At 38.8% G+C, this 14,115-nt stretch overlaps 1 protein-coding gene across 1 annotated transcript in view; it reads right to left on the bottom strand.

Moving 5' to 3' along the window:
• The window catches only part of LOC128699781 (KICSTOR complex protein SZT2), an 807,931-nt gene that overhangs the window by 420,735 nt on the left and 373,081 nt on the right, over positions 1-14,115 (bottom strand). Inside the window, 1 exon segment of the mRNA XM_070102247.1 lies at positions 13,421-13,645. Within this exon segment, the coding sequence (XP_069958348.1) occupies positions 13,421-13,645 (225 nt within the window).

Raw genomic sequence — 14,115 nt, 5'->3', positions numbered from 1 at the left:
ATACTGCATAGGTAACCAAAGTAAAATGTAACAAACAAGTGATAAAAACACATATAACAAAAGTTATTTATTAGTATGATGCTTCACCTACATGAGACTTTATGAGTTACAAAAAAGTATCAAGCTGGTGATATATGTATCTAATGCTAAGACATGGTGTGAGTCAGTCAGGTGGTGGATGAGGCTGAGGTTGAGATGTTTCATCTGGTATAGATGATGTGGCATACATTAGATGCCAGAACAACCAGGCTGTGATGGATATGTGGGTCAGCAGGCCACCAACAGCAACAGCCTGGATGACCAGGCAAGCAGAGTACAGCTTGTCTAGTAGAGTTTTTCTACTCCTGGAGCCTGGCCATAGGCCAGGCTCCAGGAATAGAAAAACTCTTGAAACTCATCAAAGGCATACCAAAAGTATATAGCTGACAATGGAGTAGCAGTTCTAATCACAAAAACAATTATAAGGACTCTCTACCCTACTAAGAACACTGTCATATAGGAGTATACAGTATCTCATATCAGAGATGCAACTGCATGTACACAGAAGAAACATCAAGGGACTTTGCTACTTGACTACAAGAACACAGATATGCCAGTAGTATGGACAATATACAGAATGCATGTGTAGTGCTCAGAAACATATACACACACATGCACATATCTCATGAACATCAAACAAGATCATTTGTTGTACTAGGAAAACAACAGAAGTGGTTAAGTCATGAATCAGCAGATACACTGCACTCGCCATTAGTAACATCGTGCAGAACAGAGACAAATACATTTTAGTTTAATCCTTTGAGGGTCCGTTCCGTAGTTCTATGGCTTTGAAGCCAGGGTCCAAGCCGTAGTACTACGGCATAAGCTCACCTCACTCACATAAGATGTGAACGGCAAATCTGGGCCTAGAAATGAGAGACTGCATCTATGTGATAAGTGTGCACCATACAAAACAAATCCTGCAGTAAGCAGTGCATAATGAGAAAAAGAACTGCAACCATGTTTTTGGATTAAAACAGCGAGTTTGTGGTGTATTTTTGTATGTTTTTCACGGTTGTATTCACGGTTTCTTGGGCTCATTTGATAGAATGGATGATATATTACAGAAATAGAGATAATTTTGATTGGTTTTAGTACAGGAAGGCCCCACTTATACGGCGGGTTAGGTTCCAGGCTACCGCCGTAAAGCGGAAACCGCCGTAAAGTGGAACACCCTTTTTTTCCACTTAAAAATGCATACAAACACTAGATAACAAGTTTACACTAACATATATTAAGTTAGCAATAGAACCAGGCATCAAAAAACAATAAAAAAGTACAATACACACATAGTGCACTCATTACTTACCTTAAAATATTTATAGTCTTAATCTAGGGTGAGACAAGTAGTATTTATTGTAAGAAATCAAGTGTGGTATGTATTGTAATAAGCCAGGCTACCTTACCAGGCCACCCCACCCACACATAGTTATGTAAACAAACCAGGCTCCCACATCTTATATTTATGTTTATTTATTCTATTGTGGGGTGTATTTATCATCTTTTTATGTTATGTATCGTGTTTATTATATAATTTTGAAAAAAATATCATGGCTGGATTAATGAAAATGTGTATATTACCGTAATATACGACATTTAATGAGACTCAGTATTGTTATTATCACCACTTGTGCAAGTCGTCTGCTCACATCTCACATTTGTTTATTTATTCTACTGTGGGGTGTATTTATCTTATTTATATGTTATGCATCGTGTTTATTATATAATTTTGAAAAAAGTATCATGGATGGATTAATGAAAATGTGTATATTACCGTAATATACGACATTTAATGAGACTCAGTATTGTTATTATCACCACTTGTGCAAGTCGTCTGCTCACATCTCACATTTGTTTATTTATTCTACTGTGGGGTGTATTTATCTTATTTATATGTTATGCATCGTGTTTATTATATAATTTTGAAAAAAATATCATGGATGGATTAATGAAAATGTGTATATTACCGTAATATACGACATTTAATGAGACTCGGTGAGTATTGTTATTATGGCGTCACTTGTGGAAGTCGTCTGCTCACATCTCACATTTATGTTTATTTATTCTACTGTGGGGTGTATTTATCTTATTTATATGTTATGCATCGTGTTTATTATATAATTTTGAAAAAAATATCATGGATGGATTAATGAAAATGTGTATATTAACGTAATATACGACATTTAAATGACTCGATGTATGTAAGTTTATTTAGGTACAGGTATACATAAGTATAATTATCAGAGTATATATAAAATATGAAATAACTTTTAAAAACATTTGAAATTTTGGAGTTTCCAGACAAAATGGAGAGACTTAGTGCTTACTGAGCTCATGGAGAATGTAAACAAACAGGGTGGGGCACGGTGACCGTATTAGAAAGTCAGGTGGGGGGAGCCGTATAGTGAGTTTTGGTCATAATTTGAAATGTCCGTATTAGCGGAACGCCGTAAAGTGAAACGCCGTAAAGCGGGGCCTTCCTGTACTGATAATGGCTCGAAACTGAGCTCAAATAGCGGTAATGTTCAATTTTTGCCCATGTTCAAGAGTAAACAAATGACGTCATGCGTCCAATACACGTTAGCAGGTGGGTCTAATGTGCGTTCACAAATGCGCTGATATTATCATACAATTATTACAATATTGCATAACAGTAAATCTTCTGTTTTGGTGTGAAAAAAAATTCTTTACATGAATACATAATCAAAGTGGAATTCATTTGTAAAGCCTGGAAGTGTAACTAATGAACAGAGGAAATGTTATTTTATACCAGGAGAGCCTGCATTGTTTATTCGTGACCCTATTTTGAAATTGGAATATTTTGAACTTTGTGTGAAATTGGCCAAATTACCAATTTCCGATCACTTTATTGGGGAGTTGAAATAGTTGATTGGGCAATTTCTTGTGCTCAATAGATAAAATGGAACACATACTAGCAAAATAGCTAAGAATTTGGTCGACTGGAATAATGTAATTGGTGACATTCTCTTGCCTACTTAAAATCCTACCTTAACGACAGACACCAGTATGTACATGCCAATGCGGTCAAGTCCGCTATCCAAGCTGTAGCTATAGGAATACCCCAGGGTAGTGGCCCAGACCCACTCCTCTTTCTCATCTACATCAATGATCTCCCCAATGCATCCCAACTCCTTAAACCAGTTCTATTCGCAGATGACACAGAATGTAGAATTGCAGATGAGCAAGGAGGTTTTACTGTGGGTAGGGGATGTGTAGATCAAGTGTCTATGTTAAATCATATATGTGAACAATATATAGATAAAGGTAGGGAAGTTTTTATTGCATTTCTGGATTTAGAAAAGGCATATGATAGAGTGGATAAAGGAGCAATGTGGCAGATGTTGCAAGTATGGAATAGGTGGTAAGTTACTAAATGCTGTAAAGAGTTTTTATGAGGATAGTGAGGCTCAGGTTAGGGTGTGTAGAAGAGGAGACTACTTCCCAGTAAAAGTAGGTCTTAGACAGAGATGTGCAATGTCACCATGGTTGTTTAATATATTTATAGATGGGTACACAAATAACCCACACATAAAAGAGAGAAGCTTACGACGACGTTTCGGTCCGACTTGGACCATTGACAAAGTCACACTAACAGAGGTGGAGCAGGACGGCTATATATAGGCAGGAAGAGGTGGAGGTAGTAGTAGTAGTAGTAGTAGTAGTAGTACAAGAATTGTATATAATACCGACAGGATGAAATGACACATGCACAACACCCGGGCATCCCCACCGTAGACGTTTCGCCATCCAGCCAGCCACTGGATGGCGAAACATCCACAACAAAGACAACCAGACGCCGCACATGTGTCTTAATTTCATCAGTAGTTGTAGTAGAAGAAGAGGTAGTAGTAGTGGTAGTGGTAGTAGTGGTAGTGGTAGAAGTGGGAAATAAGGAAGACGAGCCAGTCAAATACAAAGGAAGGGGAGCACTGCAAGAGAGCTAGAAACCCACAGAGGGAGAGCAAGCGCACCGAGGTGCGTGAAAGGGGAAGTGGTGAAATAAAATAAATGAAGAAGGAACAGAAACACGAGACAGGAGAGAGAAAGACAACCCAGAGGAGAAAAGGAGAGAGGAAAGGGGAAGAGGAAGAAGAAAAAGAAGAAGAAGAAGAAGAAGAAGAAGAAGAAGAAGAAGAAGAAGAAGAAGAAGAAGAAGAAGAAGAAGAAGAAGAAGAAGAAAAAAAGAAAAAAATGAGGATTCAGGTTAAGTCACGGGTGTTCTGAAGTTTGGAGCATTTTACAATGTAGTGGGAGAGGAAGGCATCTACAGAGACGATGCCAGGGCTAAGGTTCATACAAGGAAAGTTGTGTATTAGAGAGGATTCAACTAAACGGCGACTGTTCGAGTTGGAAGTAGGGAAGACAGTTTTAGCAGAAGACCAGTCAATAGGATGGCTATGATCTCTGACGTGACAGAAAAGAGCATTGTTAGTTCTCCCGTCTTGGCTACCCTTCCCATTTCATCGACTCTGCCCTCTCACGTGCTAAACACAATTTCTTCTCTCCCAAACTCTCTACTCATGGGAACTCTTCTATCCTCTGCCTTCCCTACATTTCCGGTCTTTCTAATCTCAACAATTCTCTCCGTCCCTTAGACATCAAGCTTACCTTCCGCCAGACTAACACTCTTCGCACTAATCTCGTTCATACCTCTCCTCCCTCTACAGATGTTCCTGGTGTCTACTCTATTTCTTGCTCCTCCTGTCCTCTTCAATACTTCGGAGAAACTGGTCGATCTCTTTCTGACAGACTTAGGGAGCACAAAAATAGTGTTAGGCTTGCCGACACTAACAATGCTCTTTTCTGTCACGTCAGAGATCATAGCCATCCTATTGACTGGTCTTCTGCTAAAACTGTCTTCCCTACTTCCAACTCGAACAGTAGCCGTTTAGTTGAATCCTCTCTAATACACAAATTTCCTTGTATGAACCTTAGCCCTGGCTTCGTCTCTGTAGATGCCTTCCTCTCCCACTACATTGTAAAATGCTCCAAACTTCAGAACACCCGTGACTTAACCTGAATCCACATTTTTTCTTTTTCTTCTTCTTCTTCTTCTTCTTCTTTTTCTTCTTCCTCTTCCCCTTTCCTCTCTCCTTTTCTCCTCTGGGTTGTCTTTCTCTCTCCTGTTTCGTGTTTCTGTTCCTTCTTCATTTATTTTATTTCACCACTTCCCCTTTCACACACCTCGGTGCGCTTGCTCTCCCTCTGTGGGTTTCTAGCTCTCTTGCAGTGCTCCCCTTCCTTTGTATTTGACTGGCTCGTCTTCCTTATTTCCCACTTCTACCACTACCACTACTACTACCTCTTCTTCTTCTACTACAACTACTGACGAAATTAAGACACATGTGCGGCGTCTGGTTGTCTTTGTTGTGGACGTTTCGCCATCCAGTGGCTGGCTGGATGGCGAAACGTCTACGGTGGGGATGCCCGGGTGTTGTGCATGTGTCATTTCATCCTGTCGGTATTATATACAATTCTTGTACTACTACTACTACTACTATTACTACTACCTCCACCTCTTCCTGCCTATATATAGCCGTCCTGCTCCACCTCTGTTAGTGTGACTTTGTCAATGGTCCAAGTCGGACCGAAACGTCGTCGTAAGCTTCTCTCTTTTATGTGCGGGTTATTTGTGTATCGTTCCAGTCACGGTATTGTGCCTTTTGTTATTTATAGATGGGGTTGTAAAAGAAGTAAATGCTAGGGTGTTCGGGAGAGGGGTAAGATTAAATTATGGGGAATCAAATACAAAATGGGAAGTGACACAGTTACATTTTGCTGATGACACTGTGCTTATGGGAGATCCTAAAGAAAAGTTGCAAAGGTTAGTGGACGAATTTGGGAGTGTGTGTAAAGGTAGAGGGTTGAAAGTGAACATAGAAAAGAATAAGGTGATGAGGGTATTAAATGATTTAGATAAAGAAAAATTGGGTATCAAATTGGGGAGGAGTAGTATGGAAGAAGCAAATTTTTTTTTTTTTTTTTTCAACAAGTCGGCCGTCTCCCACCGAGGTAGGGTGACCCAAAAAAGAAAGAAAATCCCCAAAAAGAAAATAGTTTCATCATCATTCAACACTTTCACCACACTCGCACATTATCACTGTTTTTGCAGAGGTGCTCAGAATACAACAGTCTAGAAGCATACACATATAAAGATACACAACATATCCCTCCAAACTGCCAATATCCCAAACCCCTCCTTTAAAGTGCAGGCATTGTACTTCCCATTTCCAGGACTCAAGTCCGACTATATGAAAATAACCGGTTTCCCTGAATCCCTTCACTAAATATTACCCTGCTCACACTCCAACAGATCGTCAGGTCCCAAGTACCATTCGTCTCCATTCACTCCTATCTAACACGCTCACGCACGCTTGCTGGAAGTCCAAGCCCCTTACCCACAAAACCTCCTTTACCCCCTCTCTCCAACCCTTTCGAGGACGACCCCTACCCCGCCTTCCTTCCCCTATAGATTTATATGCTTTCCATGTCATTCTACTTTGATCCATTCTCTCTAAATGACCAAACCACCTCAACAACCCCTCTTCTGCCCTCTGACTAATACTTTTATTAACTCCACACCTTCTCCTAATTTCCACACTCCGAATTTTCTGCATAATATTTACACCACACATTGCCCTTAAACAGGACATCTCCACTGCCTCCAACCGTCTCCTCGCTGCTGCATTTACCACCCAAGCTTCACACCCATATAAGAGTGTTGGTACTACTATACTTTCATACATTCCCTTCTTTGCCTCCATAGATAACGTTTTTTGACTTAACATATACCTCAACGCACCACTCACCTTTTTTCCCTCATCAATTCTATGATTAACCTCATCCTTCATAAATCCATCCGCCGACACGTCAACTCCCAAGTATCTGAAAACATTCACTTCTTCCATACTCCTCCTCCCCAATTTGATATCCAATTTTTCTTTATCTAAATTATTTGACACCCTCATCACCTTACTCTTTTCTATGTTCACTTTCAACTTTCTACCTTTACACACATTCCCAAACTCATCCACTAACCTTTGCAATTTTTCTTTAGAATCTCCCATAAGCACAGTATCATCAGCAAAAAGTAACTGTGTCAATTCCCATTTTGAATTTGATTCCCCATAATTTAATCCCACCCCTCTCCCAAACACCCTAGCATTTACTTCCTTTACAACCCCATCTATAAATATATTAAACAACCATGGTGACATTACACATCCCTGTCTAAGACCTACTTTTACCGGAAGTAGTTTCCCTCTCTTCTACACACCCTAACCTGAGCCTCACTATCCTCATAAAAACTCTTTACAGCATTTAATAACTTACCACCTATTCCATATACTTGCAACATCTGCCACATTGCTCCTCTATCCACTCTATCATATGCCTTTTCTAAATCCATAAATGCAATAAAAACTTCCCTATCTTTATCTAAATGTTTTCAGATATTTGGGAGTTGACGTGTCAGCGGATGGATTTATGAAGGATGAGGTTAATCATAGAACTGACGAAGGAAAAAAGGTGAGTGGTGCATTGAGGTATATGTGGAGTCAAACAATGTTATCTATGGAGTTAAAGAAGGGAATGTATGAAAGTATAGTAGAACCAACACTCTTATATGGGTGTAAAGTTTGGGTTGTAAATGCTGCAGCGAGGAGGCGGTTGGAGGCAGTGGAGATGTCCTGTCTAAGGGCAATGTGTGGTGTAAATATTATGCAGAAAATTCGGAATGTGGAAATTAGGAGAAGTTGTGGCGTTAATAAAAGTATTAGTCAGAGGGCTGAAGAGGGGTTGTTGAGATGGTTTGGTCATTTAGAGAGAATGGATCAAAGTAGAATGACATGGAGAGCGTATAAATCTGTAGGGGAAGGAAGGCGGAGTAGGGGTTGTCCTCGAAAAGGTTGGAGGGAGGGGGTAAAGGAGGTTTTGTGGGCAAGGGGAGTGGACTTCCAGCAAGCATGCGTGAGCGTGTTAGATAGGAGTGAATGGAGACGAATGGTATTTGGGACCTGACAATCTGTTGGAGTGTGAGCAGGGTAATATTTAGTGAAGGGATTCAGGGAAACCAGTTATTTTATATAGCCGGACATGAGTCCTAGAAATGGGAAGTACATACAATGCCTGCACTCTAAAGGAGGGGTTTGGGATATTAGCAGTTTGGAGGGATATGTTGTGTATTTTTATATGTATATACTCCTAAACTGTTGTATTCTGAGCACCTCTGCAAAAACAGTGATTATGTGTGAGTAAGGTGAAAGTGGTGAATGATGATGAAAGTATTTTCTTTTTGTGGATTTTCTTTCTTTTTTGTGTTACCCTGCCTCTATGGGAGACGGCCGACTTGTCAAAAAAAAAAAAATGTCTACTCCCATTCAGACCCAGCTGTACTTAGAAACACAGTAAACAATGAACTGCTACAGATATATACTTGGATGATGACCAACAAACTCACTCTCAACATAGACAAAACATACTTCATGCTGTTTGGCAACAGAGCCTTAAATATCCAACTTAACATATTGTTAATCCTTTCAGAGTTTCGGACGGACTAGTACGGCTTATGCACCAGGGTCCATGACGTACTAGTACGTCTAAATTCTAGCACCCTCAAATCTAGTGAAAGAAAGCTGGTAGGCCTACATATGAAAGAATGGGTCTATGTGGTCAGTGTGCGCAGTATAAAAAAAAAATCCTGCAGCACACAGTGCGTAATGAGAAAAAAAAACTTTGACCGTGTTTTTGGATTAAAACAGCGACATTGCACTGTATTTTCGTATGGTATTTATTGTTGTATTCTAGTTTTCCTGGTCTCATTGTATAGAATGGAAGACATATTACAGAAATTGAGATGATTTTGACTGGTTTTACAATGAAAAGTACCTTGAAATTGAGCTCAAATTAGCAGAAATGTTCGATTTTTACCAAAGTTTATAAGTAAACAAATCATGCTAAGCGTCCAATACACGTCAACTGGTGAGTCTAATATTCTTTCACAAGTGTGCCGATATTATTTATACCATTTCTACACTAATGCAGTAGTCTGCATAACAGTAAATCTTCTATTTTTTGTGAGAATAAAAATTCAAAGTGGAAAGCAAAAGAATGTAAGAAGGGCATGGAGACATGTCTAATGAACAGAGGAAATGTTATTTTAGTGCCAGAAATGTCTTTGTTTATTCTGGACCCTATTTGGAAATTGGCATCTTTTGAAATTTGTGTGAAATTGGCAAAATTGCAAAATTCTGACCACTGTATTGGATAGTTGAAATTGGTAAATGGGTGGTTACTTGTACTCATTTGATAGAAAAAATGGAGTTCTAGCGAAATAGTTATGATTTTTGTCGACTAGTACACTGGAATTGGCCGAAAATACATCTCAAAATGGGCAAAATTGCCGATATGTAAACATCGTTGAGACCGCTAACTTTGCGAGAGCATAATTCCATAAGTTTTCCATCAAATTTCATACTTTTGGTGTCATTATAATCGGGAAAAGATTCTCTATCTTTTCATAAAAAATAATTTTTTTTTTTTTGAAATTTGGGCAACCCTGAGAACAAGTCTGGGAGAGGGCCTGGGGACCCTGAAAGGGTTAAATGGTTCCCCTATATCAAGACAAATGGAGGGCAAATTTTTAGGTCTTCTCCTTGACTGTAATCTTAAATTTCAGTCCCATACCCATCACATAGCCAAGAAAATTTCCAAATCAGTAAGAATCCTTTCCAAGATATGATACTATGTACCACAAACGACTCTCCTTACCCTGTACCACTCTCTAATATATCCTTACCTCACCTATGGTATTTGTGCCTGGGGCTCAACCACAGTCAACCACCTTAGACCCTTAACCCTTAAACTGTCCAAACGTAGATCTATGTTTGCACGCGTAGCGCTCCGAACGTAGATCAAAGTTCGATTTTACATTGTTTATGTAAAAAAAAAGTAAATCTACATTCGGAGTGCTATACGTGCAAACGTAGATCTACGTTTGGACAGTTTAAGGGTTAATAATCCAACAAAAAGCTGCTGTGTGGATGATAACCAGCTCCTGTGCTAGACAGCACACCCCACCACTTTTCAAGAGACTCAACTTGCTAAATATACAAGACATACACTCTTAACCCTTTCAGGGTCCTCAGGCCCTCTCAGAGACTTGTTCTCAGGGTCCCCCAAATTTAAAAAAAATATATATATATATTTTCTTATGAAAAGATAGAGAATCTTTTCCCGATCATAATGACACCAAAAGTATGAAATTTGATGGAAAACTTATGGAATTATGCTCTCGCAAAGTTAGCGGTCTCGACGATGTTTATGCATTGGCGATTTTGCCCAATTTAAGCCCTATTTTCAGCCAATCCAATGTACTAGTCGACAAAAATCATAACTATTTCGCTAGAACTCCATTTTTTTCCATCGAATGAGTACAAGAAACCACCCATTTACCGATTTCAACTATCCAATACAGTGGTCAGAATTTAGCAATTTTGTCAATTTCACACAAATTTCAAAAGATGCCAATTTCCGAATAGGGTCCAGAATAAACAAAGACATTTCTGGCACTAAAATAACATTTCCTCTGTTTATTAGTCACGTCCCCACGCCCCTCTTACATTCTTCTGCTTTCCATTTTGAATTTTTATTCTCACAAAAAATAGAAGATTTACTGTTATGCAGACTACTGCATTAGTGTAGAAATGGTATAAATAATATCGTCGCACTTGCAAAAGAATATAAGACTCACCAGTTGATGTGTATTGGATGCTTAGCATGATTTGTTTACTTTTGAACTTTGGTAAAAATCGAACATTTCTGCTACTCTGAGCTCAATTTCAAGGTACTTTTCATTGTAAAACCAGTCAAAATCATCTCAATTTCTGTAATATGTCTTCCATTCTATACAATGAGACCAGGAAAACTAGAATACAACAATAAATACCGTACGAAAATACAGTGCAAAGTCGCTGTGTTAATCCAAAAACACCGTCAAAGTTTTTTTTTTCTCATTACGCACTGTGTGCTGCAGGATTTTTTTTATACTGCACACACTGACCACATATACCCATTCTTTCATATGTAGGCCTACCAGCTTTCTCTCACTCGATTTGAAGGCGCTAGAATTTATGAGTACTAGTACTAACGTACTAGTGAGCAAGCCGTACTAGTACGGCCAAAACCCTGAAAGAGTTAATATTGTGCCTACTACATATACTGAGCAGTAAACTCCACTGTAAACCCAACCCTAAAACTACTCCTTGACAGTTACAACAGAATGCACAGCCACAATACAAGGCATAAGGCACTTTTCAACATCCCTCGAGTCAGTCTCTCACTATGCAAGAACGCTATGCACATGAAGGGCCCAAAGATCTGGAAGTTGCTACCAGAACAGGTCAAGGATCCCCTGACAGCTTATAAATTTAGGACTTTGCTAAAAAATCATCTCACAATATTAGCCAAATTAACCAAAACATCTGCTAACTAGTTTTATTATGTGACCTCCTGGCTTTTAATTCTGCCAATCCATAAAATATTACCACCTGCACCATTACTTGTAAGGTAGATTTTGTGTGCAATTTCAAGATTATTTTACCGAACCTTACTCCACCTTACTACCTCTCACTTGTATTAAGTTTAATTAAGATTGTAAAACAGTTAATCACTACTTCTTGTCTAGTTTTAAGTGTAGTTACTATGTACTATTATCTTATCTAGTTTTAATTAGTTTCTAAGTATTAGGATTAGTTTGCCCAAAATTCCTCGGCATGATAGTGGCTATCTTTGTATTTAGCAAATTAAAACTGTAATTACACACTGTAACCTTTACAAAGAAATAAACTTTACTTTACTTTACTTACTAAAATGGGAGTCAAAGTGGGCAAAATCACGGATGTGCAAATTTCGCTGATGCAACAAAATTCGTGATAGTTAATTTCATCAATTTTGCATCAAATATCATAGTTTTTGTTTTATTACCTTCAGAATAAGATTCTCTACCATTTCATAAGGAAAATATAATTTTTTATTTTAAATTCTTGGACCCTGTGGACAAGTTTCAGATCGGGGGTCTGAACACTGAAAGGGTTAACTCATTGCTAAAACTAATCTAAAACAGCACGAAAAACACAAATGGCCTGGAGTATACCTGGAGAGGGTTTCGGGGGTCAACGCCCCCGCAGCCCAGTCTGAGACCAGGCCTCATAGTGGATCAGGGTCTGATCAACCAGGCTGTTACTGTTGGCTGTACATAAATCAACATATGAACCACAGCCCGGCTGATGAGGTACTGACTTTAGGTACCTGTTCATCTCCTTCTTGAAGACAGCTGGGAGGCAGTTGAACAGTCTTGGGCCCCTGACACTTATTGTGTTGTCTCTTGGTGTACTCGTGGTGCCCCTGCTTTTCGTTGGGGGAATGTTGCATCTTCTGCCAAGTCTTTTGCTTTTGTAGGGAGTGATTTTCAAGTACAAGTTTGGTACTAATCCCTCTAGGATTTTCCAAGTGTATATTATCAATATCTTTCTCACCTGCATTTCAGGGAATACAAATCAAGGGACTTCAATCATTCCCTGTAATTTAGGTGCTTTATCGTACTTATGTGTACCATGAAAGTTCTCTGTACTCTCTCCAGGTCAGCAATTTCACCTGCCTTGAAAGAGGCCATTAGTGTACAGCAATATTCCAGCCGAGAGAGAACAAATGATTTGAAGAGAATCATCATGGGGTTGGCATCTAAAGTTTTGAAGGTTCTCATTGTCCATCCTATCATTTCTCTAGCAGATGATGTAGATACATTGTTGTGGTCATTATCAAATATAAAATTTGATTTCTTTTATGCAGTATACAATTAATTTAGTTTACATGTAATAAATTATTAGGTATCAAAGAAAGCCACCAGCATGTGGTGCAGGACCTGACCTTGAGATCTAGGGCACATTCAGTGTTGCCTAACCTCCACTGCCTGCACCCAACATGACCTCTCATCTCGAAATTCCTTGATAGGTGACCTCACCTCAACTGTGTGACGTGAAATTACTTAATCAAAATACAGATGCTCCTCGCTTTACGGTGGTTCAACTTATGATATTTCAACTTTGCAATTTGTACAATAGCGATGCATTTTAACATCATTAAAATTATCAGGAACATTGCTACAGCATGGGAAGAAGTCATTTATTTACTTTTCAATACTGGTACATGTATTTAGATAGTTTTTATCGTATCATATTCATATTCAACTTATGATATTTTCAACTTACAATGAATTCTTGGAACATAACTCCATCATAAGTCAAGGAGCACCTGTATATTGCTTAAAATTGCCTGCCCAAAATACATTTATTTTTGAACTCACTAATGGTGGTGTTGGTAAATGGTGAGTCTTTGGCACTAGGAGGACGCTGGCGCTCCTGAAGCACCGTGGGCAGAGCCTGCATGTCAGCGGCACTCAGGTGAAACTCTTTGTTCTGATGTAGCTGACAAAGATGATCTAAGAGCAAGTTGTACAGGATCTGGTTGGCCTCGTCCACAGAAGACTCACACCCAAATGTTACTCTCTTCACCAGACTACTATATAAATCTGCAACAAAATGCACTATACAGGAGTACTCAAAAAACAGTACATATACAGTACTCAAAAAATACATATACAGTACTCAAAAATAGTACATATGCAGTACTCAAAATAACAGTACATATACAGTACAGTCTCTCCTCACTTAATGGCAGAGTTCCGTTCCTAAGAGCAGGTTGGTAAATGAATTGGTCGTTAAGCGAGGAACATACTATACTGGTAGTAGGTTTGTGTCGACCATCTTTTGATATTGTTTTAATGTTACCTTTGCACCATTTATAACTTTGTTAGAATATTTTTAAATGTTTATACAGTAGTGTACTGAATATTGTAATAAACAGAATAGAGGAAATCATCTCTAATATACATTATTTAGGCATGCAAACTGGTCAGAGAGCCTGTTGTAAGTCCAAGAGGTCATTAAACGAGTACATCATTAAGTGAGGAGAGACTGTATTCATAAAAGTTTACAGTAC

Source organism: Cherax quadricarinatus, chromosome 81 (genome assembly GCF_038502225.1).
Source record: "Cherax quadricarinatus isolate ZL_2023a chromosome 81, ASM3850222v1, whole genome shotgun sequence".
Taxonomy (NCBI): domain Eukaryota; kingdom Metazoa; phylum Arthropoda; class Malacostraca; order Decapoda; family Parastacidae; genus Cherax; species Cherax quadricarinatus.
The sequence above is the reverse complement of the archived record's forward strand: the minus strand, read 5'-3'. Positions and strand labels throughout refer to the sequence as shown.